This window comes from Salvelinus fontinalis, unplaced genomic scaffold (genome assembly GCF_029448725.1).
Source record: "Salvelinus fontinalis isolate EN_2023a unplaced genomic scaffold, ASM2944872v1 scaffold_0095, whole genome shotgun sequence".
Lineage (NCBI taxonomy): Eukaryota > Metazoa > Chordata > Actinopteri > Salmoniformes > Salmonidae > Salvelinus > Salvelinus fontinalis.
Genome location: NW_026600304.1, coordinates 351,180 through 376,248, shown reverse-complemented (window position 1 = coordinate 376,248; position 25,069 = coordinate 351,180). Strand labels below are relative to the sequence as shown.

General features: G+C 42.8%; 1 protein-coding gene across 13 annotated transcripts in view; it reads left to right on the top strand.

The window, feature by feature from the left end:
• Positions 1-25,069, top strand: part of LOC129843049 (neuronal cell adhesion molecule-like) — a 69,670-nt gene that overhangs the window by 37,456 nt on the left and 7,145 nt on the right. For 3 of the 13 annotated variants that reach the window (XM_055911779.1, XM_055911776.1, XM_055911788.1), the window contains 21 exons: positions 272-403; positions 878-1,021; positions 1,228-1,339; positions 3,859-4,025; positions 4,749-4,896; positions 5,386-5,510; positions 6,038-6,067; positions 6,510-6,611; positions 9,346-9,543; positions 10,440-10,510; positions 10,659-10,884; positions 11,206-11,321; positions 11,561-11,765; positions 12,209-12,331; positions 12,768-12,944; positions 13,662-13,697; positions 15,480-15,545; positions 15,915-16,040; positions 16,397-16,561; positions 17,983-18,117; positions 18,368-18,446. In XM_055911779.1, the coding sequence (XP_055767754.1) occupies positions 272-403; positions 878-1,021; positions 1,228-1,339; positions 3,859-4,025; positions 4,749-4,896; positions 5,386-5,510; positions 6,038-6,067; positions 6,510-6,611; positions 9,346-9,543; positions 10,440-10,510; positions 10,659-10,884; positions 11,206-11,321; positions 11,561-11,765; positions 12,209-12,331; positions 12,768-12,944; positions 13,662-13,697; positions 15,480-15,545; positions 15,915-16,040; positions 16,397-16,561; positions 17,983-18,117; positions 18,368-18,446 (2,683 nt within the window). Of the gene's footprint in view, positions 1-271; positions 404-877; positions 1,022-1,227; positions 1,340-3,858; positions 4,026-4,748; positions 4,897-5,385; positions 5,511-6,037; positions 6,068-6,509; positions 6,612-9,345; positions 9,544-10,439; positions 10,511-10,658; positions 10,885-11,205; positions 11,322-11,560; positions 11,766-12,208; positions 12,332-12,767; positions 12,945-13,661; positions 13,698-15,479; positions 15,546-15,914; positions 16,041-16,396; positions 16,562-17,982; positions 18,118-18,367; positions 18,447-18,562; positions 20,382-25,069 lie in introns of those variants that run through there. The other 10 variants (XM_055911781.1, XM_055911780.1, XM_055911784.1 and 7 more) reach the window with 9 other exon arrangements.

Here is a 25,069-nt window from a genome sequence, read left to right as displayed (position 1 = left end):
GTAATGTTCCTAACACTAGTACCTTTACAGTGTTACCGTAACAGTAATGTTCCTAACACTAGTACCTCTACAGTGTTACCGTAACAGTAATGTTCCTAACACTAGTACCTTTACAGTGTTACCGTAACAGTAATGTTCCTAACACTAGTACCTTTACAGTGTTACCGTAACAGTAATGTTCCTAACACTAGTACCTTTACAGTGTTGCTAATTTTAAAAGGGGTATTCTACAGGTCTGTCCCTCTGACTCTCACCCCCCCTTCCCCCCCAGCGGCTCCGTTCTGGATCAGTGCCCCCAGGAACCTGATCCTGGCCCCGAAGGAGACGGGCATCCTCACCTGCAGAGTCAGTGGAGACCCCAAGCCCCAAATCGCCTGGTCCGTCAACGGAGTCCCCATCGAAGGTGAGTCGATTACACTTCCACCCCAGACTGAGGCTCAATGGAACCAATCCTACCTGGAGAAATACACACTGAAGCTCAATGGAACCAATCCTACCTGGAGAAATACACACTGAAGCTCAATGGAACCAATCCTACCTGGAGAAATACACACTGAAGCGCACATTTACATTTGAGTAATTTAGCAAACGCTCTTATCCAGAGAGATTTATAGTCAGTGTGTTTCACTAAGTAGGTAGAACTGCAGCAGAGCTCAGATACTTTTGCATAAATCATTCATTGATGTCATTTAGAGATTTGCACAAAATATGGTGCTGCGCGCAAGTAGAGTATCCAATCAAATTAGGATTCATCCCCTATGTGGCCAGAGCACACATCTATACGATGTTACCTCTCAGGTATGAACATCCAGATGTGTAGGAGGAAGAGGATGGAATGTGGGACATACTGTATATCTAGCCTGTGATCCCTTCACAGACTCTCCAAAGGACATGAGTCGGAAGGTGGAGGACGACACAGTGATCCTGAGCGATGTCCAGACCGGCTCCAGCGCTGTCTACCAGTGCAACGCCTCCAATGAGTTTGGCTACCTGCTGGCTAATGCTTTTGTCAATGTGCTTGGTGAGTTACTGGAAACACAACCATTGAATCTGTCTTTTTAGAATCAGAATATTGAGTCAATAAACAAATAAAAACTCTAATCTCTTGAGCTTTACAACTCTTGGACATTGTTTTGGCCAATGAGAGCATTTTGTGTTCGCTGCCTCATTCTCATGTCACGTTATGGTATAGTAATCATTATCAATGTTATTTGTTTCTGTTTTCAGCCGAAGCACCAAGGGTGCTGACTCCCCCCAACAATGTGTACCAGGTCATCACCAACAATCCTGCCTTCCTGGACTGTGCCTCGTTCGGCTCGCCCATACCAACCATCACATGGTTAGTCCATCTGGCTCTAAGTCTTGCAAGCCAGTCAGCCAGACTCTCACAAGCCAGTCCAGTCAGCCAGACTCTCACAAGCCAGTCCAGTCAGCCAGACTCTCACAAGCCAGCCAGACTCTCACAAGCCAGCCAGCCAGACTCTCACAAGCCAGCCAGCCAGACTCTCACAAGCCAGCCAGCCAGACTCTCACAAGCCAGTCAGCCAGACTCTCACAAGCCAGTCAGCCAGACTCTCACAAGCCAGTCAGCCAGACTCTCACAAGCCAGTCAGCCAGACTCTAGTCTCACAAGCCAGTCAGTCAGACTCTAGTCTGACAAGCCAGTCAGTCAGACTCTAGTCTGACAAGCCAGTCAGTCAGACTCTAGTCTCACAAGCCAGTCAGTCAGACTCTAGTCTCACAAGCCAGTCAGTCAGACTCTAGTCTCACAAGCCAGTCAGTCAGCCAGACACTCACAAGCCAGCCAGTCAGACTCTAGTCTCACAAGTCAGTCAGTCAGACTCTAGTCTCACAAGCCAGTCAGTCAGACTCTAGTCTCACAAGCCAGTCAGTCAGCCAGACACTCACAAGCCAGCCAGTCAGACTCTAGTCTCACAAGCCAGCCAGCCAGACTCTAGTCTCACAAGCCAGTCAGTCAGACTCTAGTCTCACAAGCCAGTCAGTCAGACTCTAGTCTCACAAGCCAGTCAGTCAGACTCTAGTCTCACAAGCCAGTCAGCCAGACTCTAGTCTCACAAGCCAGTCAGTCAGACTCTAGTCTCTCAAGCCAGTCAGTCAGACTCTAGTCTCACAAGCCAGTCAGTCAGTCTCCCATCTTGCTTATAAAGTAGGTATAGTACATCTCCAGTAGTTGCCCAGTAGCTTTTTCACAATCTCAAAAACCTTTCTGACAAGAGACACCCCTTAGGGATGTTGTAAAGGGCACTCTGTTAACACCACTCTGTTAACACCACTCTGTTAACACCTCTCTCTGTTAACACCTCTCTCTGTTAACATCTCTCTCTGTTAACACCTCTCTCAGTTAACACCACTCTGTTAACATCTCTCTCTGTTAACACCTCTCTCTGTTAACACCTCTCTCTGTTAACACCTCTCTCTGTTAACACCTCTCTCAGTTAACACCACTCTGTTAACACCACTCTGTTAACACCACTCTGTTAACACCTCTCTCTGTTAACACCTCTCTCTGTTAACACCTCTCTCTGTTAACACCTCTCTCAGTTAACACCACTCTGTTAACACCTCTCTCTGTTAACAACTCTCTCTGTTAACACCTCTCTCAGTTAACACCACTCTGTTAACACCACTCTGTTAACATCTCTCTCTGTTAACACCTCTCTCTGTTAACACCTCTCTCTGTTAACACCTCTCTCAGTTAACACCACTCTGTTAACACCTCTCTCTGTTAACACCTCTCTCAGTTAACACCTCTCTCAGTTAACACCACTCTGTTAACACCACTCTGTTAACATCTCTCTCTGTTAACACCTCTCTCTGTTAACACCTCTCTCAGTTAACACCACTCTGTTAACACCACTCTGTTAACATCTCTCTCTGTTAACACCTCTCTCTGTTAACACCTCTCTCAGTTAACACCACTCTGTTAACACCACTCTGTTAACACCACTCTGTTAACATCTCTCTCTGGTAACACCTCTCTGTTAACACCTATATGTTAACACCTCTCTGTTAACACCACTCTGTTAACACCACTCTGTTAACACCTCTCTGTTAACACCTCTCTCTGTTAACACCTCTCTCTGGTAACACCTCTCTGTTAACACCTATATGTTAACACCTCTCTGTTAACACCACTCTGTTAACACCACTCTGTTAACACCTCTCTGTTAACACCACTCTGTTAACACCACTCTGTTAACACCTCTCTGTTAACACCTCTCTGTTAACACCTCTCTGTTAACACCTCTCTGTTAACACCACTCTGTTAACACCTCTGTTAACACCACTCTGTTAACACCACTCTGTTAACACCTCTCTGTTAACACCACTCTGTTAACACCTCTGTTAACACCTCTCTCTGTTAACACCACTCTGTTAACACCACTCTGTTAACACCACTCTGTTAACACCACTCTGTTAACACCTCTCTGTTAACACCACTCTGTTAACACCACTCTGTTAACACCACTCTGTTAACACCTCTGTTAACACCACTCTGTTAACACCTCTCTCTGGTAACACCTCTCTGTTAACACCTCTGTTAACACCTCTCTGTTAACACCTCTCTGTTAACACCACTCTGTTAACACTTCTCTGTTAACACCACTATGTTAACACCACTCTGTTAACACCTCTGTTAACACCACTGTACTTCCTAATGGAGTTCACTGAGGCAGTGTGATTGTGAACAGAGGGCTGCTAATGAATATCACACAGTGTCCCGTAAAGTCCTACAGTCACAAACTGTTCAACATGATCTTCTCATAAAGGACTGATGAATAACTACATTCATAAAGTCTCACAGGGACCTAGTGTTCTGATGTGCTTCCTCTGCAGGTTTAAGGACAGTCAGACCAGTATCCTGAATAGAGACCCATATGTGATCCATAATAACGGTACCTTAGAGATCAACGTAGCCCAGTCCCTGAACAGTGGCAAGTACACCTGTATAGCCTCCAACAACCTGGGAACCAGGGAGAACCATGTCTACCTGGAGGTCAAAGGTCAGACAAGCCTGCTTATAACCTGATTATAATGCTTTATGAATGTAGTTATAGACACGTATAATACATTATGAATGTATGTATAGATGTTATAATGCTTTATGGATGTAGTTATGGACACTTATAATGCATTATGAATGTAGTTATGGGCATTTATAATGCATTATGAATGTAGTTATAGACACTTATAATGCATTATGACTGTAGTTATAGACACTTATAATTCATTATGAATGTAGTTATATACACTTATAATGCATTATGAATGTAGTTATGGGCACTTATAATGCATTATGAATGTAGTTATAGACACGTATAATGCATCATGAATGTAGTTATTGACACTTATAATGCATTATGACTGTAGTTATAGACACTAATGCATTATGAATGTATTTATAGACACTTATAATGCATTATGAATGTAGTTATAAATGGTATAATGCATTATGAATGTAGTTATAGATGTTATAATGCATTATGACTGTAGTTATAGACACTTATAATTCATTATGAATGTAGTTATGGACACTTATAATGCATTATGAATGTAGTTATATACACTTATAATGCATTATGAATGTAGTTATAGATGTTATAATGCATTATGAATGTAGTTATAAATGGTATAATGCATTATGAATGTAGTTCTAGATGTTATAATGCATTATTAAGAGGGTATTCATATGAAGTGTAACCATATATGTGTGTATTGTCCTTCAGAGCCGACGAGGATCCTGGCCCAGCCAGAGTACATGGTGGTCCAGAGGAACAGAAAGGCAGTGTTTGAGTGTAAAGTTAAACACGACCCCACCCTCATCCCCACCATGAACTGGCTCAAAGACAACGGAGAGCTGCCTGACGACGAGAGGTACTGTAGACCATCTCCTCTATACACACGTTCTCTCTATAGATATGGGTCTGCTATAGGCCAGTGGTGGTCAACCCTCCTCCAGGAGAGATATAACGTCCTCCCTGATTCTGACACACCTCATTCTACTAATCAAACTGCTCCTCAGGCCCTCCTCAGGCCCCTGCATTAGGTGTGTTACAGCAGGGCTGGAGCAAAAGCATGAACAAATCATGTATTTGTTAAATGTATGATTGGATGAGTAGGTTAGTGTAAGTATGATTGGATGAGGAGGTTAGTGTAAGCATGATTGGATGAGGAGGTTAGTGTAAGCATGATTGGATGAGGAGGTTTGTGTAAGTATGATTGGATGAGAAGGTTAGTGTAAGTATGATTGGATGAGGAGGTTAGTGTAAGTATGATTGGATGAGAAGGTTAGTGTAAGTATGATTGGATGAGGAGGTTAGTGTAAGCATGATTGTCTGACTGTGTGTGTTGGTGTTTTGTTAGGTTCTTGGTGGACACTGACAGTCTGACCATCAACGACGTGACAGAGGAGGACGAGGGAACCTACACCTGTGTCATGAACACCACCCTGGACCAGGACTCAGCGAGCGCCATGCTCACCGTCGTTGGTGGGTTTACCTTTATACATGATGTTTACCTCACTTATCTTAGGAAATACAACACATTCTATCCTTTCCTCGTTCTATCAGCTACCTGTATTCTATGTCCTCTAGTTACTGTTATGACAATTTGAAATGTTTCATCTCTGTGGTATTCGCGCATGTACATGTTCTGAATAGTCTGTTAACATCTTTATTTAAGTCGGATCCAATGTTCACAGAGTTGTAATACTAGAGTGTTGTAATATTGGTGATTGACTATAGGAAGTATTTCATAACTAATACTAGAGTGTTGTAATATTGGTGATTGACTATAGGAAGTATTTCATAACCAATACTAGAGTGTTGTAATATTGGTGATTGACTATAGGAAGTATTTCATAACCAATACTAGAGTGTTGTAATATTGGTGATTGACTATAGGAAGTATTTCATAAGCTTCCTGTTGCTGTGTCGTCTTATTCTTCCTCTCTCTAAAACCTGTGTTTTGTCACTAACCTCTCACTCCTATCTGACTCCTGTCCTTGCTCTCTCAGAGGCTACTCCAACTCCTGCTATTGTCTACGGTAAACAACGCTAGCCCTGTTGGCCATATTAGCATCGCCATCATCATCATCATTCCTCATCCTCTCCTCTCCCTCAGCCCTGAGTGTGTGAGAGCTAACCTTCACCCTTACTGTAGCAGTCCTGTTCGTTTTGTTAGCATGCTATGGCTCTGTTGTGATGCTACTGCAGTGGCATATTGACAGTCCGTGACCAGAGAGAACCAGTCTGTGTGTGTTTGAAGTGTCTGGTGTATCATTAGATTTATTCAGTAGTGTGATGATTATTATTAGTAGTAACTATGTCCATCTGACTACTGTGTTTTGGGTTGGAGTTGGATCCTGCTCATTTCGGACTCTCGATCAGTTACTCAGTTTATCAAACGCGGCATGCTGACTCCCACCCCCCAAAGCATCAGGTGACCTTGTTGTAGTGAGTGGTACTGACACTTAGTTTCCTCTCCAGAGGAACCAGACCCTCCTACAGACCTGGAGCTGACTGACCAGAGAGAGAGGAGCGTCCAGCTCACCTGGATACCCGGGGACGAACACAACAGCCCCACACAGAGTACTGTATTATAATGAACACAACAGCCCCACACAGAGTACTGTATTATAATGACCACAACAGCCCCACACAGAGTACTGTATTATAATGACCACAACAGCCCCACACAGAGTACTGTATTATAATGACCACAACAGCCCCACACAGAGTACTGTATTATAATGAACACAACAGCCCCACACAGAGTACTGTATTATAATGACCACAACAGCCCCACACAGAGTACTGTATTATAATGAACACTACAGCCCCACACAGAGTACTGTATTATAATGACCACAACAGCCCCACACAGAGTACTGTATTATAATGAACACTACAGCCCCACACAGAGTACTGTATTATAATGACCACAACAGCCCCACACAGAGTACTGTATTATAATGAACACAACAGCCCCACACAGAGTACTGTATTATAATGACCACAACAGCCCCACACAGAGTACTGTATTATAATGACCACAACAGCCCCACACAGAGTACTGTATTATAATGAACACAACAGCCCCACACAGAGTACTGTATTATAATGACCACAACAGCCCCACACAGAGTACTGTATTATAATGACCACAACAGGGTCACTACCAAGATCCAATCCATTTCCCTCCTCCATATTCTAACCCCTCCTCCATGTTTTTAACCCCTCCTCCATGTTCTAACCCCTCCTCCATGTTCTAACCCCTCCATGTTCTAACCCCTCCTCCATGTTCTAACCCCTCCTCCATGTTCTATCCCCTCCTCCATATTCTAACCCCTCCTACATGTTCAAACCCCTCCTCCATGTTCTAACCCCTCCTACATGTTCAAACCCCTCCTCCATGTTCTAACCCCTCCTCCATGCTCAAACCCCTCCTCCATATTCTAACCCCTCCTACATGTTCAAACCCCTCCTCCATGTTCTAACCCCTCCTACATGTTCAAACCCCTCCTCCATGTTCTAACCCATCCTCCATGTTCAAACCCCTCCTACATATTCTAACCCCTCCTACATGTTCAAACCCCTGCATGTTCTAACCCCTCCTCCATGTTCTATCCCCTCCTCCATGTTCTATCCCCTCCTCCATATTCTAACCCCTCCTCCATGTTCAAACCCCTCCTCCATATTCTAACCCCTCCTACATGTTCAAACCCCTCCTCCATGTTCTAACCCCTCCTCCATGTTCAAACCCCTCCTCCATGTTCTAACCCCTCCTCCATGTTCAAACCCCTCCTCCATGTTCTAACCCCTCCTCCATGTTCAAACCCCTCCTACATATTCTAACCCCTCCTACATGTTCAAACCCCTCCTCCATGTTCTAACCCCTCCTCCATGTTCAAACCCCTCCTCCATGTTCTAACCCCTCCTCCATGTTCAAACCCCTCCTACATATTCTAACCCCTCCTACATGTTCAAACCCCTCCATGTTCTAACCCCTCCTCCATGTTCTAACCCCTCCTCCATGTTCAAACCCCTCCTACATATTCTAACCCCTCCTCCATGTTCAAACCCCTCCTCCATATTCTAATCCCTCCTCCATGTTCAAACCCCTCCTCCATGTTCTAACCCCTCCTCCATGTTCAAACCCCTCCTCCATGTTCAAACCCCTCCTCCATGTTCAAACCCCTCCTCCATGTTCTAACCCCTCCTCCATGTTCAAACCCCTCCTACATGTTCAAACCCCTCCATGTTCTAACCCCTCCTCCACGTTCTAACCCCTCCTCCATGTTCAAACCCCTCCTCCATGTTCAAACCCCTCCTCCATGTTCAAACCCCTCCTACATATTCTAACCCCTCCTACATGTTCAAACCCCTCCTCCATGTTCAAACCCCTCCTCCATGTTCAAACCCCTCCATGTTCTAACCCCTCCTCCATGTTCTAACCCCTCCTCCATGTTCTAACCCCTCCTACATGTTCAAACCCCTCCTCCATGTTCTAACCCATCCTCCATGTTCAAACCCCTCCTCCATGTTCTATCCCCTCCTCCATATTCTAACCCCTCCTCCATGTTCTATCCCCTCCTCCATATTCTAACCCCTCCTACATGTGCAAACCCCTCCATGTTCTAACCCCTCCTCCATGTTCAAACCCCTCCTCCATGTTCTAACCCCTCCTCCATGTTCAAACCCCTCCTACATATTCTAACCCCTCCTACATGTTCAAACCCCTCCATGTTCTAACCCCTCCTCCATGTTCTAACCCCTCCTCCATGTTCTAACCCCTCCTCCATGTTCAAACCCCTCCTCCATGTTCAAACCCCTCCATGTTCAAACCCCTCCATGTTCAAACCCCTCCTCCATGTTCTAACCCCTCCTCCATGTTCTAACCCCTCCTCCATGTTCAAACCCCTCCATGTTCAAACCCCTCCTCCATGTTCTAACCCCTCCTCCATGTTCTAACCCCTCCTCCTTGTTCTAACCCCTCCTCCTTGTTGTCTCCCCTCCTCCATGTTGTGTCCCCTCCTCCATGTTGTCTCTCCTCCTCCTTGTTGTCTCCCCTCCTCCATGTTGTCTCCCCTCCTCCATGTTGTCTCCCCTCCTCCATGTTGTCTCCCCTCCTCCATGTTGTGTCCCCTCCTCCATGTTGTCTCTCCTCCTCCTTGTTGTCTCCCCTCCTCCATGCTGTGTCCCCTCCTCCATGTTGTCTCCCCTCCTCCATGTTGTCTCCCCTCCTCCATGCTGTGTCCCCTCCTCCATGTTGTCTCCCCTCCTCCATGTTGTCTCCCCTCCTCCATGTTGTCTCCCCTCCCAGAGTTCCTAGTCCAGTATGAGGACCTGCTCCACCAGGCTGGGGTGTGGCACAACCTGACAGAGGAGGAGGGCACCAAGACCACGGCCCACCTGGACCTGTCCCCCTACGCATACTACTCCTTCAGGGTTCTGGCCGTGAACCATGTGGGCTACAGCCGGCCCAGCCAGCCCTCCAGACAGTACAGGACCAACCCTGCAGGTAGAACTATACTGTGGATCTTACTCTATTGTCAAAGAAATGCAAATAGTCTGTTATAAAACTATAGACGTGTTAGAGGTAGGGATGACTATAGAGTAAGATGGTCAGAAGTGTTAGTGAGAGGTAGGGAGGACTATAGAGCTAGATGGTCAGAAGTGTTAGTGAGAGGTAGGGATGACTATAGAGTAAGATAGTCAGAAGTGTTAGTGAGAGGTAGGGATGACTATAGAGTTAGATGGTCAGAAGTGTTAGTGAGAGGTAGGGATGACTATAGAGTAAGATAGTCAGAAGTGTTAGTGAGAGGTAGGGATGACTATAGAGTAAGATGGTCAGAAGTGTTAGTGAGAGGTAGGGATGACTATAGAGTAAGATGGTCAGAAGTGTTAGTGAGAGGTAGGGATGACTATAGAGTAAGATAGTCAGAAGTGTTAGAGTGAGGTAGGGATGACTATAGTGTAAGATGGTCAGAAGTGTTAGTGAGAAGTAGGGATGACTATAGTGTAAGATGGTCAGAAGTGTTAGTGAGAGGTAGGGATGACTATAGAGTAAGATAGTCAGAAGTGTTAGTGAGAGGTAGGGATGACTATAGAGTAAGATGGTCAGAAGTGTTAGTGAGAAGTAGGGATGACTATAGAGTAAGATGGTCAGAAGTGTTAGTGAGAGGTAGGGATGACTATAGAGTAAGATGGTCAGAAGTGTTAGAGTGAGAGGTAGGGATGACTATAGAGTAAGATGGTCAGAAGTGTTAGAGTGAGAGGTAGGGATGACTATAGAGTAAGATTGTCAGAAGTGTTAGTGAGAGGTAGGGATGACTATAGAGTAAGAAGGTTCTGATGTACACTGTAGAAAAGGCAAGAGGTGTGGTCTGATCTGTGATCTGTTTGTGATTCTGTTAGCTCCAGATGTGAATCCAACAGATGTCCATGGTGTTGGAACTGAACACAATAACTTAGTCATCTCATGGAAAGTAAGATATGCTCCACCTAAAGTAAAGTCAGTATCATTAGTCCTAATTCAGCAGCCTACAGTGAGAATTCCTGAGCCTATTCATGGTGTCACCATCTCACCATTGTCCCAGTGAAGACCCCTCTTCCCCTGTAATATCTCTGCCATAGGAGCTGACAGGCCTCCAGTCCAACGGGCCAGGACTACAGTACAAGGTGAACTGGAGACAGAAGGATGTGGAGGAGGACTGGTCGTCTGAGACCGTGGCTAACGCCTCCAAGTATGTGGTGTCAGGCACACCCACTTTCGTACCCTACGAGGTCAAAGTTCAGGCGGTGAACGACTACGGAAACGGACCAGCGCCCGAGGCGGTGGAGGGATACTCTGGAGAGGACGGTGAGTATTCTGGTGTGTGTGTGTGTGTGTGTGTGTGTGTGTGTGTGTGTGTGTGTGTGTGTGTGTGTGTGTGTGTGTGTGTGTGTTGTGTGTAGAGAGGACTGTGAGTACTACTACTGTACATGGGTAGGTCTATGTAAATGAGGAGGTTGTGAATGGAAAGAGGAATGGTCTTTTTCAAACTGAAAACTGTCACCATAAGTTCCAGTAACTTCTAGCTCCAATCATTTCTAGTTAGAATACAAATTAGAAGGATGTTGTCATGAAATATTTGATGCCAGTATGGAGTATAGTCTGTTGAAATCTTTGTCTGTCACTCAGTGCCCATGTCAGCCCCAGAGAGTGTCCAGGTGCTGGTTCAGAACGGGACGCTAGCAGAGGTTCACTGGGAGCCTGTCCTCACCTCCGTGGTCAGGGGACGACTCCAGGGATACAAGGTACAGCAACCAGAGATCCCTCACAATGTGGAGAAAGATGTATTACCACCACAATATATTGATAGTTAAATACATACATCAGTTATTGCCACAGTTCGGGGGCAACATTCTGGTATGTTTTTGCCAAAATGCCCAGATCTTCCTGCAGTCAGGAGGGAATAAGTAGGACGTCTGATCATGGAACCAGGACCTGGTCATTCAGACCAGAATGTGTGTCTGATGTGTGTGTGGTCCTGCAGGTGTCCTACTGGCGTGAGCGTAGCCTCCACCAGGCAGAGGCACAGCAGGAGGAGCAGCAGGTGTTGGCCTTCAGTGGAAACAGGACTGACGGCAGACTACCAGGCCTCAAACCCTACAGCCTCTACACACTGAACATCAGGGTGGTCAACGGCAAGGGAGAGGGGCCCCCCAGCCCCAATCACAACTTTGAGACCCCCGAGGGAGGTAAGGGGCATCATTCAGACTCCAACTGTTGTTGGATAGATTCTCTGTGTTTAATCCATATACCAAAGGAGGCTGGTGAGGGGAGGACGGTTCATAATAATGAATAGAATGGATGAAATGGAATGGTAGACATGGAAACTAAATGTTTCATGTATTTGAGACCCTTCCATCTATTCCGCTCCAGCCATTACTATGAGCCCGTCCTCCCTATTTAAAGTTCTACCAGCCACCACTAGCGTATACATATAGTCTTGCATTGTGCTATACTGTTGGAAGGGGCTGGAAACGATGCTAACCATATCAGGTTAGAATGGTTTTGTCTGTACGTTACTGTATGGTTTTGTGCCTATGAATGATGGTTTTCTTTAGTTAATAAGTCATTTTGTATAATTGCATCCACACGTTATGACATTGTATTCCTGTGTTTATCTGTGTGTGTTTAGTCCCAGGTCCTCCTTCCTTCTTGCGTATAAAGAACACCAACATGGACTCTCTGACGCTGGAGTGGGGTCCTCCACAGGACAACAATGGTCGCCTCACCGGCTACACACTCAAATACCAGCCAGGTAAGTCTGCTGGGCAATTTGATGCATTTTTATTGTGGCATCTGTGGCTGACCCTGGCTTCCAACCCTTCTGGGTGTGTATGTGTGTGTGCCTCACTGGATTGGTTTGAAATCAAAGGAAGTATTTCAATATCTTTATCATGCATCTCCCTCTCTCTCTCTCTCTCTCTCTCTCTCTCTCTCTCTCTCTCTCTCTCTCTCTCTCTCTCTCTCTCTCGCTCTCCCTCTCTCTCCCTCTCGCTCTCCCTCTCTCTCCCCCTATCTCTCCCCCCTATCTCTCTCTCTCTCTCCCTCTCTCTCTCCACCCTATCTCTCTCTCTCTCTCTCTCTCTCTCTCTCTCGCTCTCGCTCTCTCTCTCTCTCTCTCTCTCTCTCTCTCTCTCGCTCTCGCTCTCGCTCTCGCTCTCGCTCTCGCTCTCTCTCACTCTCTCTCTCAGTCAACAGCTCCAATGAGCTTGGTCCCGTTGAGGAGATGATGTTCCCAGCCAATGAGACCACCGTAATCCTGTCCGACCTCAAGTACAGCACCCGCTATAAGTTCTACTTCAATGCTAAGACCATCAAGGGCTCCGGCCCAACCATCACAGAGGAGGCTGTCACTATCATGGATGAAGGTGAGCTTTACGTAGAATGACATGTTATTGATTTATTTATTTAACCTTTCTTTAACTAAGCAAGTCAGTTAAGAACAAATTCTTATTTAGAATGATGGCCTACCCCGGCCAAACCAACGGGCAACACTAGAATGAAATACAACACTAGAATGGTCATTGGCATGCCGGCAAGGTGATTACAGGACGGCCATCTTGGTCAAGGAATCTAATGTATCTGTATGGAGCTTTAGGTACTGTGAAAGCATTATGGTTGTATTGAAGTTATTATTTGTCTCCATTCAACACTCTAAAGCTGCTGTCTATGAATTTGAGAGTGGTTTCTCTCAGATTTCTCTCAGCTGTTTACCTGTCTGCATGTTGTTGGCGGCAGTTTACAGCTTGTAGCTTTTCCTACAGCGCAGCGTCCGGCATTTCCTACAGCGTCCCATATGAGAGTCATTGTTTTCTCAGCGGAGAACACACTTTCCAGGTTGCATGGACTCGTTGACGTGTTCCAGTGGGGTAAAACTGTCCCCCGTGTTGTTCGACCTGTAGTGAATCATTCTGTTCTGCGTGAACTTGGTGAAATAAGACTTTGTCTTCAAAATGGGAACACGGTGGGATCTATTTGTACTTTTTCCTTGCTCATCTACTTACATCACCTCTGCCTGTGTTTGTCTTCTCTACTCTCTATCTCTCTTTATTCCTCTCTTTCTCTTTCTCCTCTTCTCTCTGAAGCCTTTGTTCAGCAACCCATAGTAGATGTGGTCAAAGGTAAAATAAGTCTCTCAGCGGAAGCACCTGCATGTTCTACCAGTTACTAGACCCAGATAGATAGTTACTGTAGATCTGTCTGCATGTTCTACCAGTTACTAGACCCTGATAGATAGTTACTGTAGATCTGTCTGCATGTTCTACCAGTTACTAGACCCTGATAGATAGCTACTGTAGATCTGTCTGCATGTTCTACCAGTTACTAGACCCTGATAGATAGTTACTGTAGATCTGTCTGCATGTTCTACCAGTTACTAGACCCTGATAGATAGTTACTGTAGATCTGTCTGCATGTTCTACCAGTTACTAGACCCTGATAGATAGTTACTGTAGATCTGTCTGCATGTTCTACCAGTTACTAGACCCTGATAGATAGCTACTGTAGATCTGTCTGCATGTTCTACCAGTTACTAGACCCTGATAGATAGTTACTGTAGATCTGTCTGCATGTTCTACCAGTTACTAGACCCTGATAGATAGCTACTGTAGATCTGTCTGCATGTTCTACCAGTTACTAGACCCTGATAGATAGTTACTGTAGATCTGTCTGCATGTTCTACCAGTTACTAGACCCTGATAGATAGTTACTGTAGATCTGTCTGCATGTTCTACCAGTTACTAGACCCTGATAGATAGTTACTGTAGATCTGTCTGCATGTTCTACCAGTTACTAGACCCTGATAGATAGTTACTGTAGATCTGTCTGCATGTTCTACCAGTTACTAGACCCTGATAGATAGCTACTGTAGATCTGTCTGCATGTTCTATCAGTTACTAGACCCTGATAGATAGCTACTGTAGATCTGTCTGCATGTTCTATCAGTTACTAGACCCTGATAGATAGCTACTGTAGATCTGTCTGCATGTTCTACCAGTCAGAGAAACTAGACTTTGATAGATAGCTACTGTAGATCTGTCTGCATGTGCCTTCCTCCATCATCAGTGAGCTGTAGCATGATGTACTACAGTACCCATAATGCTCTATGTTAGCTACTGTGGGAGTAGATGCTAACTCTAATGCTACGTTCCAATAGCCAGTCTAGAATACTGCTTAGAATGCATGCCGCCGATGCATTTCCTCATTCTACGTGGTAAAGTAAAGAAATCAGCCTATTACTGCGTTCATTGCATCCGCAAGCACCAACCCTTGTGTCCAATTCACCTTAAAAGACCTAAATGGATGAATAGCAATGTTGTAGGCTACTCATCTCTTTCATCTGCTCAGTCTTTCCCCTTCTTTCCTCGCCCTCACTCATGAATTCATTCCATCACTGTACCATGTGTTTTATTAAACCATCCTTCATGATGTTAACTACTATAACTACTATAACTACCTGTCCTGTATGATGTTAACTACTATAACTATGTGTCCTGTATGATGTTAACTACTATAACTACTATAACTACATGTCATGTATGATGTTAACTACTATAACTATGTGTCCTGTATGATGTTAACTACTATAACTACTATAACTACCTGTCCTGCATGATGCTGTACCATTGGAAAGTCTGCATGCTGTTAACTACTCTACCTCTAACTACTATAACTAATATAATAACTCTATAGTATTGTGGTACTATTTGTTTGTCTGCCCTTGTGGTGGTGGTGCATGTGGTGTCTGTGCTGTCTGTGGTGCTGGTGGTGTATATGGTGCCTCTGGTGTCTGTTGTGTCTGTGTTGGTGGTGCCTGTTGTGTCTGTGATGGTGGTGCCTGTGCTGTCTGTGGTTTCTGTTGTGTCTGTGGTGTCATACTCTTCTCTGTGGTGTTGTTGTTTCAGGCTACACAGAACCCCATCTTCCAATCTCTCCCATCACTCAGTCTCTGCGCCCCCCGTTTCACAAGGGTACTACAGCCATTCCCTGAGTCCATTACCTCTCTCTCCATAAAATCTCTAAAGAGGAACATGTTAACTCATCGTTTAGGGCAGTTGTGTGTCCTGTGTCTAGCTTGCATATGACAAATGATTCGTTCTCAGGGAAATATGGTGGAAAATGCAGAATATCTGTAGATATTTAGTTATAGGTATGACTCATTTTCTGGAAAACAAAACATGATTAGATTACAAAGTCTACAGTTTGTATTTGAGTCTAAGTTCCTTCCTCCATGACCGTCTGTAACGTCCTACCTCTGAGACTTGTATGTTACTGGCTACGGTTCCAACTTGTGTAGCTCAACAACTGTCCTGTATGTATGTTCTTCCCTGTGTGATCAGTGCATTCGATAGGCCCGGCGTTCACCAATGTGAACTCATCTGTGGTGGGAGAGGAGGGAGCAGTGATAAGTTGGGAATACTTTGGACCAGATAAGAATGTGTACGTGGAGTATATTGTAGAAAACAGTAAGCTATTCCTACTTCTATACAATATCGTCTCATCGCATCACAAAGAAAATCGCATGCATATAAACACACAGTTAAGCATATAAACTGCCTGTCAAACATATACACTTAATACGGTTAAAGTATCATTGTTCATTTATTCCAAAACCTGGATCATCAATTCCCATAAAAAATGATTTTACAAACCCACTGTTAACATTCCTCATAGAATGAGGAAGTGGCATGCGTAACTCCAAGGTTTTCAGCAATAAAACGTTTTTCAGTACATACGTCATATCATCACCCAAATATCTTTTCAATACTTACCTTCCTTCTCTCTATTTTGACTTTCTCCCCAACGCCTCCATTCCCTCCAGGTAAAGAAGACTGGACAAAAGAGTTTGTAAACGGCAGTAGCGGGTCCCAGACCTATCTGATAAAGGGCTTAAAGCCGGGGACGTCCTATAGGGTTCGGGTGGTAGTTAAAGATCACTCTGAGGCTACCATACACAGTACAGAAGAGCTAGTGATAACACTGCCAGGTGAGGCAGCATGTCCAGAGCGCTCTGCCTCAGTGTACTGCAGGGTTGGGGACAATTCCATTTCAATATTAGTCCATTCAGGAAGTTAACTGTCCCACTTACAATTCTATTTCCTCATTGCTTTTCAATGAGTTGGAAGTGACTGAGTTGAGCTGGAATTGACCCCAACCCTGATGTACGGTAGATGATTGTTCCTTGTAGTTGCCTGCGTCCTCCTTCCATTCCCTCTTCCCATGATAAGAACTGCATCAGTCTGACCTGTAATAATCTGTGGTGTAGCTATCAGTCTGACCTGTAGTAATCTGTGGTGTAGCTATCAGTCTGACCTGTAATAATCTGTGGTGTAGCTAGTGTAACCGCATGGTAAGAACTGCATCAGTCTGACCTGTAATAATCTGTGGTGTAGCTATCAGTCTGACCTGTAATAATCTGTGGTGTAGCTATCAGTCTGACCTGTAATAATCTGTGGTGTAGCTAGTGTAACAGCATGGTAAGAACTGCATCAGTCTGACCTGTAATAATCTGTGGTGTAGCTATCAGTCTGACCTGTAGTAATCTGTGGTGTAGCTATCAGTCTGACCTGTAATAATCTGTGGTGTAGCTAGTGTAACCGCATGGTAAGAACTGCATCAGTCTGACCTGTAATAATCTGTGGTGTAGCTATCAGTCTGACCTGTAATAATCTGTGGTGTAGCTATCAGTCTGACCTGTAATAATCTGTGGTGTAGCTATCAGTCTGACCTGTAATAATCTGTGGTGTAGCTAGTGTAACAGCATGGTAAGAACTGCATCAGTCTGACCTGTAATAATCTGTGGTGTAGCTATCAGTCTGACCTGTAATAATCTGTGGTGTAGCTATCAGTCTGACCTGTAATAATCTGTGGTGTAGCTAGTGTAACCGCATGGTAAGAACTGCATCAGTCTGACCTGTAATAATCTGTGGTGTAGCTATCAGTCTGACCTGTAATAATCTGTGGTGTAGCTCGTGTAACCGCATGGTAAGAGCAAGGTTTGAAGCATGCCTCATGATGTACCTAGTTCATTTTAGGAATCCTGTCTCTTTTCAGTTTGTGTGCAGTGAAAATTGAGTGAAACACACTGTATGTTCAGTAGAGGGTCGTTGTCGTTGCATGTCTTCATATAGAAAACAGAAATACATTTTTTTCACCCTTAAACAATTTTTTAGGAAATTCCCTCCCACTTCTTAATTTAACTGTGATTTATACAGGTCCTTGCCTGCGCCACTCCCCCTTCAAATGTTCACATTTCAACAGGACTCTGACAACCTTTTCCCTTTTTCTTCTTCCTGTGCGTTTGTGTGTGTGTGCGTGTGTGTGTGCGTGTGTGTGTGTGTGTGTGTGTGTGTGTGTGTGTGTGTGTGTGTGTGTGTGTGTGTGTGTGTGTGTGTGTGGGTGTGTCAGAAGCAATGAAAAGCAACCAGGTAGACCTAGCCACTCAGGGTTGGTTCATAGGGCTGATGTGTGCCATCGCTCTCCTCATCCTCGTCCTTCTCATCATCTGCTTCATCAAGAGGAACAAGGGAGGGAAATACCCAGGTACACACACACACACACACACACACACACACACACACACACACCCCCCCCCCCCCCCCCCCCCACACACACACACACACACACACACACACACCCCCCCCACCCCCCCCCCACACACACACACACACACACACACACCCCCCACACACACACACACACACACACACACACACACACACACACACACACACACACACACACACACACACCCCTAGACATTCAGCAACAATGATGTGTATTCTATCCACAGTGAAAGAAAAAGAAGATGCTCATCATGACCCAGAGATCCAGCCTATGAAGGATGATGATGGGACGTTTGGAGAGTACAGGTGAGAGAGAGACTCTGGAGCACAACACACACACACATTGCCCTTGAAGACTACTGTACTTGTTCCATGTTGTTCTGATTGACATGTTGTTCTGATTGACATGTTTGGATGTATAGAACATTTTACCAAGGAACAAGGAAACTCTCCCTTCCTGACTCCCTCGAGGCAAGACAGCATCTACACCTCTCTGTGTTTAATTAACAAGACAGAATCTACACCTGTCTGTGTTTAATTAACAAGACAGTATCTACACCTGTCTGTGTGTAATTAACAAGACAGAATCTACACCTCTCTGTGTTTAATTAACAACACAGCATCTACACCTGTCTGTGTTTAATTAACAAGACAGAATCTACACCTGTCTGTGTTTAATTAACAAGACAGCATCTACACCTGTCTGTGTTTAATTAACAAGACTGAATCTACACCTGTCTGTGTTTAATTAACAAGACAGCATCTATACCTGTCTGTGTTTAATTAACAAGACAGCATCTACACCTGTCTGTGTTTAATTAACAAGACAGCATCTACACCTGTCTGTGTGTAATTAACAAGACAGAATCTACACCTGTCTGTGTTTAATTAACAAGACTGAATCTACACCTGTCTGTGTTTAATTAACAAGACTGAATCTACACCTGTCTGTGTTTAATTAACAAGACAGAATCTACACCTGTCTGTGTTTAATTAACAAGACAGAATCTACACCTGTCTGTGTTTAATTAACAAGACAGAATCTACACCTGTCTGTGTTTAATTAACAAGACAGAATCTACACCTGTCTGTGTTTAATTAACAAGACTGAATCTACACCTGTCTGTGTTTAATTAACAAGACAGAATCTACACCTGTCTGTGTTTAATTAACAAGACAGAATCTACACCTGTCTGTGTTTAATTAACAAGACAGCATCTACACCTGTCTGTGTTTAATTAACAAGACAGAATCTACACCTGTCTGTGTTTAATTAACACTGTAAATACTGTAATTACTTACAAATATGATTTCATAATAAATCAAAGTAACTTTTATACATTAGTGTGTGTGTGCAAATAGCGTATGTATTTGAATGTAACATTAAAAACAGCTGTCATGCTATCATTGATGAGAAGTTGTATCAAGCTTTGCTGCTGAACGTGTCCCAATCTGCACAACACTATCTAGTGATATCATCATCATCATTTGTGTGCCAAATCTTTTTGGGGTTTTTAGTTTTTAGTTAGAAAATTATAGTAATTGTGGTTGTGGTGCTTCAAATGTGTTGACTGATTTCAGACTGCTACTGAAATACATGGGTTGACTGTTTGATATCAGACTGCTACTGTAATACATGGTTTGATGGTTTGATATCAGACTGCTACTGTAATACATGGGTTGACTGTTTGATATCAGACTGTTACTGTAATACATGGGTTGACTGTTTGATATCAGGCTGCAACTGTAATACATGGGTTGACTGTTTGATATCAGACTGCTACTGTAATACATGGGCTGACTGTTTGATATCAGACTGCTACTGTAATACATGGGTTGACTGTTTGATATCAGACTGTTACTGTAATACATGGGTTGACTGTTTGATATCAGACTGCTACTGTAATACATGGGTTGACTGTTTGATATCAGACTGTTACTGTAATACATGGGTTGACTGTTTGATATCAGACTGCTACTGTAATACATGGGTTGATGGTTTGATATCAGGCTGCTACTGTAATACATGGGTTGATGGTTTGATATCAGACTGCTACTGTAATACATGGGTTGATGGTTTGATATCAGACTGCTACTGTAATACATGGGTTGACTGTTTGATATCAGGCTGCTACTGTAATACATGTAATACATGGTTTGATATCAGGCTGCTACTGTAATACATGTAATACATGGTTTGATATCAGGCTGCTACTGTAATAAAGCACATAGCACAATGTATTTTCTCATCCACCACTCTTCATGTGTTCCTCCATTGTTCTCTGTCTTTGGGGTGTAGGTCCCTGGAAAGGTAAGAGGGTTAGCATTATGCTATTAGCATACAGCAAGCCTGGCATGCAACACACAACGTCTGATACAGGTCTGTGTGTGTGTCTAACCTGATACTAAAGGAGACAGCTGGACCTTGTCAAACCCAGCGCAGATTATACTATGTCAGTTTAACTCACCTGTTTGTTGGCCAGCACCTGTAATCCGGTTATATTTATTTAACACTAACAGTCACTAAAACCAGAAGCTACTATTGGAATGTATAACCTGTTTGGCTTCATTTTCAGTTGCTTTCAATAATTCCTTTTGGGTCGAAAAATGTCAACATTCGGTTGTATTTGTGAGTTGTGCCATTGTAATGTCGATCTCATATAAGTATATACACAGAGTGTACAAAACATTAACGACACCTTCCTGATATTGAGTTTCACCCCCTTTTGCCCTCAGAACAGCCTCAATGTGTCAGGGCATGGACAAGGTGTCTAAAGCGTTCCACAGGGATGCTGGCCCATGTTGACTCCAATGTTTCCCACAGTTGTGTCATGTTGGCTGGTGGACCATTCTTGATACACACAGGAAACTGTTGAGAGCGAAAACCCCAGCAGCGTTGCAGTTCTTGACACAAACCAGTGTGCCTGGTACCTACTACCAAACCCCGTTCAAAGGCACATCAATATTTTGTCTTGCCCATTCACCCTCTGAATGGCACACATAGACAATCCATGTCTCAATTGTCAAAATGCTTAAAAATCATTATTTAACCTGTCTTCCCCCTTCATGTAGACTGATTGAAGTGGATTTAACCAGTGACAAGGTACCATGTCTTTCACCTGGATTCATCTGGTCATTCTGTCATGACAAGATAAAAGATAATAATTCACCTTATATAAACTTAAATCGGGTGCTATGTCATGGAAAGAGTAGGTATCCTTAATGTTTTGTACATTCAGTGTTGTTATTTCTACACGGTATAAATGTATGCCATATTCTGGCATAGATGGAATACGAGCGGTGAGGAAACACTAAGGACAGCATTACTAAGTCCTATATACCTGTGTATTGTCACCGTAGTGTTAATGTTGAACAGGATATAGTGTCACCGTAGTGTTAATGTTAAACAGGATATAGTGTCACCGTAGTGTTAATGTTAAACAGGATATAGTGTCACCGTAGTGTTAATGTTGAACAGGATATAGTGTCACCATAGTGTTAATATTTAACAGGATATAGTGTCACCTTAGTGTTAATGTTAAACAGGATATAGTGTCACCGTAGTGTTAATGTTAAACAGGATATAGTGTCACCGTAGTGTTAATGTTGAACAGGATATAGAGTCACCGTAGTGTTAATGTTAAACAGGATATAGTGTCACCGTAGTGTTAATGTTAAACAGGATATAGTGTCACCGTAGTGTTAATGTTAAACAGGATATAGTGTCACCGTAGTGTTAATGTTGAACAGGATATAGTGTCACCGTAGTGTTAATGTTAAACAGGATATAGTGTCACCGTAGTGTTAATGTTAAACAGGATATAGTGTCACCGTAGTGTTAATGTTAAACAGGATATAGTGTCACCGTAGTGTTAATATTGAACAGGATATAGTGTCACCGTAGTGTTAATGTTAAACAGGATATAGTGTCACCGTAGTGTTAATATTGAACAGGATATAGTGTCACCGTAGTGTTAATGTTAAACAGGATATAGTGTCACCGTAGTGTTAATGTTGAACAGGATATAGTGTCACCGTAGTGTTAATATTGAACAGGATATAGTGTCACCGTAGTGTTATTATTGAACAGGATATAGTGTCACCGTAGTGTTAATGTTGAACAGGATATAGTGTCACCGTAGTGTTAATGTTGAACAGGATATAGTGTCACCGTAGTGTTATTATTGAACAGGATATAGTGTCACCGTAGTGTTAATGTTGAACAGGATATAGTGTCACCGTAGTGTTATTATTGAACAGGATATAGTGTCACCGTAGTGTTAATGTTGAACAGGATATAGTGTCACCGTAGTGTTAATGTTAAACAGGATATAGTGTCACCGTAGTGTTAATGTTGAACAGGATATAGTGTCACCGTAGTGTTATTATTGAACAGGATATAGTGTCACCGTAGTGTTAATATTGAACAGGATATAGTGTCACCGTAGTGTTAATATTGAACAGGATATAGTGTCACCGTAGTGTTAATGTTAAACAGGATATAGTGTCACCCTAGTGTTAATATTAAACAGGATATAGTGTCACCGTAGTGTTAATATTAAACAGGATATAGTGTCACCGTAGTGTTTAATGTTGAACAGGATATAGTGTCACCGTAGTGTTAATATTAAACAGGATATAGTGTCACCGTAGTGTTAATGTTGAACAGGATATAGTGTCACCATAGTGTTAATATTGAACAGGATATAGTGTCACCGTAGTGTTAGTGTTGAACAGGATATAGTGTCACCGTAGTGTTAAACAGGATATAGTGTCACCGTAGTGTTAATATTGAACAGGATATAGTGTCACCGTAGTGTTAATGTTGAACAGGATATAGTGTCACCGTAGTGTTAATGTTGAACAGGATATAGTGTCACCGTAGTGTTAGTGTTGAACAGGATATAGTGTCACCGTAGTGTTAAACAGGATATAGTGTCACCGTAGTGTTAATGTTAAACAGGATATAGTGTCACCGTAGTGTTAATATTGAACAGGATATAGTGTCACCGTAGTGTTAATGTTAAACAGGATATAGTGTCACCGTAGTGTTAATGTTAAACAGGAAATAGTGTCACCGTAGTGTTAATATTAAACAGGATATAGTGTCACCGTAGTGTTAATATTAAACAGGATATAGTGTCACCGTAGTGTTAATGTTAAACAGGATATAGTGTCACCGTAGTGTTAATATTAAACAGGATATAGTGTCACCGTAGTGTTAATGTTAAACAGGATATAGTGTCACCGTAGTGTTAATGTTAAACAGGATATAGTGTCACCGTAGTGTTAATATTGAACAGGATATAGTGTCACCGTAGTGTTAATATTAAACAGGATATAGTGTCACCGTAGTGTTAATGTTAAACAGGATATAGTGTCACCGTAGTGTTAATGTTAAACAGGATATAGTGTCACCGTAGTGTTAATGTTAAACAGGATATAGTGTCACCCTAGTGTTAATATTAAACAGGATATAGTGTCACCGTAGTGTTAATATTGAACAGGATATAGTGTCACCGTAGTGTTAATGTTAAACAGGATATAGTGTCACCGTAGTGTTAATATTAAACAGGATATAGTGTCACCGTAGTGTTAATGTTAAACAGGATATAGTGTCACCGTAGTGTTAATGTTAAACAGGATATAGTGTCACCGTAGTGTTAATGTTAAACAGGATATAGTGTCACCGTAGTGTTAATGTTAAACAGGATATAGTGTCACCGTAGTGTTAATGTTAAACAGGATATAGTGTCACCGTAGTGTTAATGTTAAACAGGATATAGTGTCACCGTAGTGTTAATGTTAAACAGGATATAGTGTCACCCTAGTGTTAATGTTAAACAGGATATAGTGTCACCTTAGTGTTAATGTTAAACAGGATATAGTGTCACCATAGTGTTAATGTTGAACAGGATATAGTGTCACCATAGTGTTAATATTGAACAGGATATAGTGTCACCGTAGTGTTAGTGTTGAACAGGATATAGTGTCACCGTAGTGTTAAACAGGATATAGTGTCACCGTAGTGTTAATATTGAACAGGATATAGTGTCACCGTAGTGTTAATGTTAAACAGGATATAGTGTCACCGTAGTGTTAAACAGGATATAGTGTCACCGTAGTGTTAATATTGAACAGGATATAGTGTCACCGTAGTGTTAATGTTAAACAGGATATAGTGTCACCGTAGTGTTAATGTTAAACAGGATATAGTGTCACCGTAGTGTTAATGTTAAACAGGATATAGTGTCACCGTAGTGTTAATATTAAACAGGATATAGTGTCACCGTAGTGTTAATGTTAAACAGGATATAGTGTCACCGTAGTGTTAATGTTAAACAGGATATAGTGTCACCGTAGTGTTAATGTTAAACAGGATATAGTGTCACCGTAGTGTTAATGTTAAACAGGATATAGTGTCACCATAGTGTTAATGTTGAACAGGATATAGTGTCACCATAGTGTTAATATTGAACGGGATATAGTGTCACCATAGTGTTAATATTGAACAGGATATAGTGTCACCGTAGTGTTAGTGTTGAACAGGATATAGTGTCACCGTAGTGTTAAACAGGATATAGTGTCACCATAGTGTTAATGTTGAACAGGATATAGTGTCACCATAGTGTTAATATTGAACAGGATATAGTGTCACCGTAGTGTTAGTGTTGAACAGGATATAGTGTCACCGTAGTGTTAATATTGAACAGGATATAGTGTCACCGTAGTGTTAATATTGAACAGGATATAGTGTCACCGTAGTGTTAATGTTAAACAGGATATAGTGTCACCGTAGTGTTAATGTTAAACAGGATATAGTGTCACCGTAGTGTTAATGTTAAACAGGATATAGTGTCACCGTAGTGTTAATGTTAAACAGGATATAGTGTCACCGTAGTGTTAATGTTAAACAGGATATAGTGTCA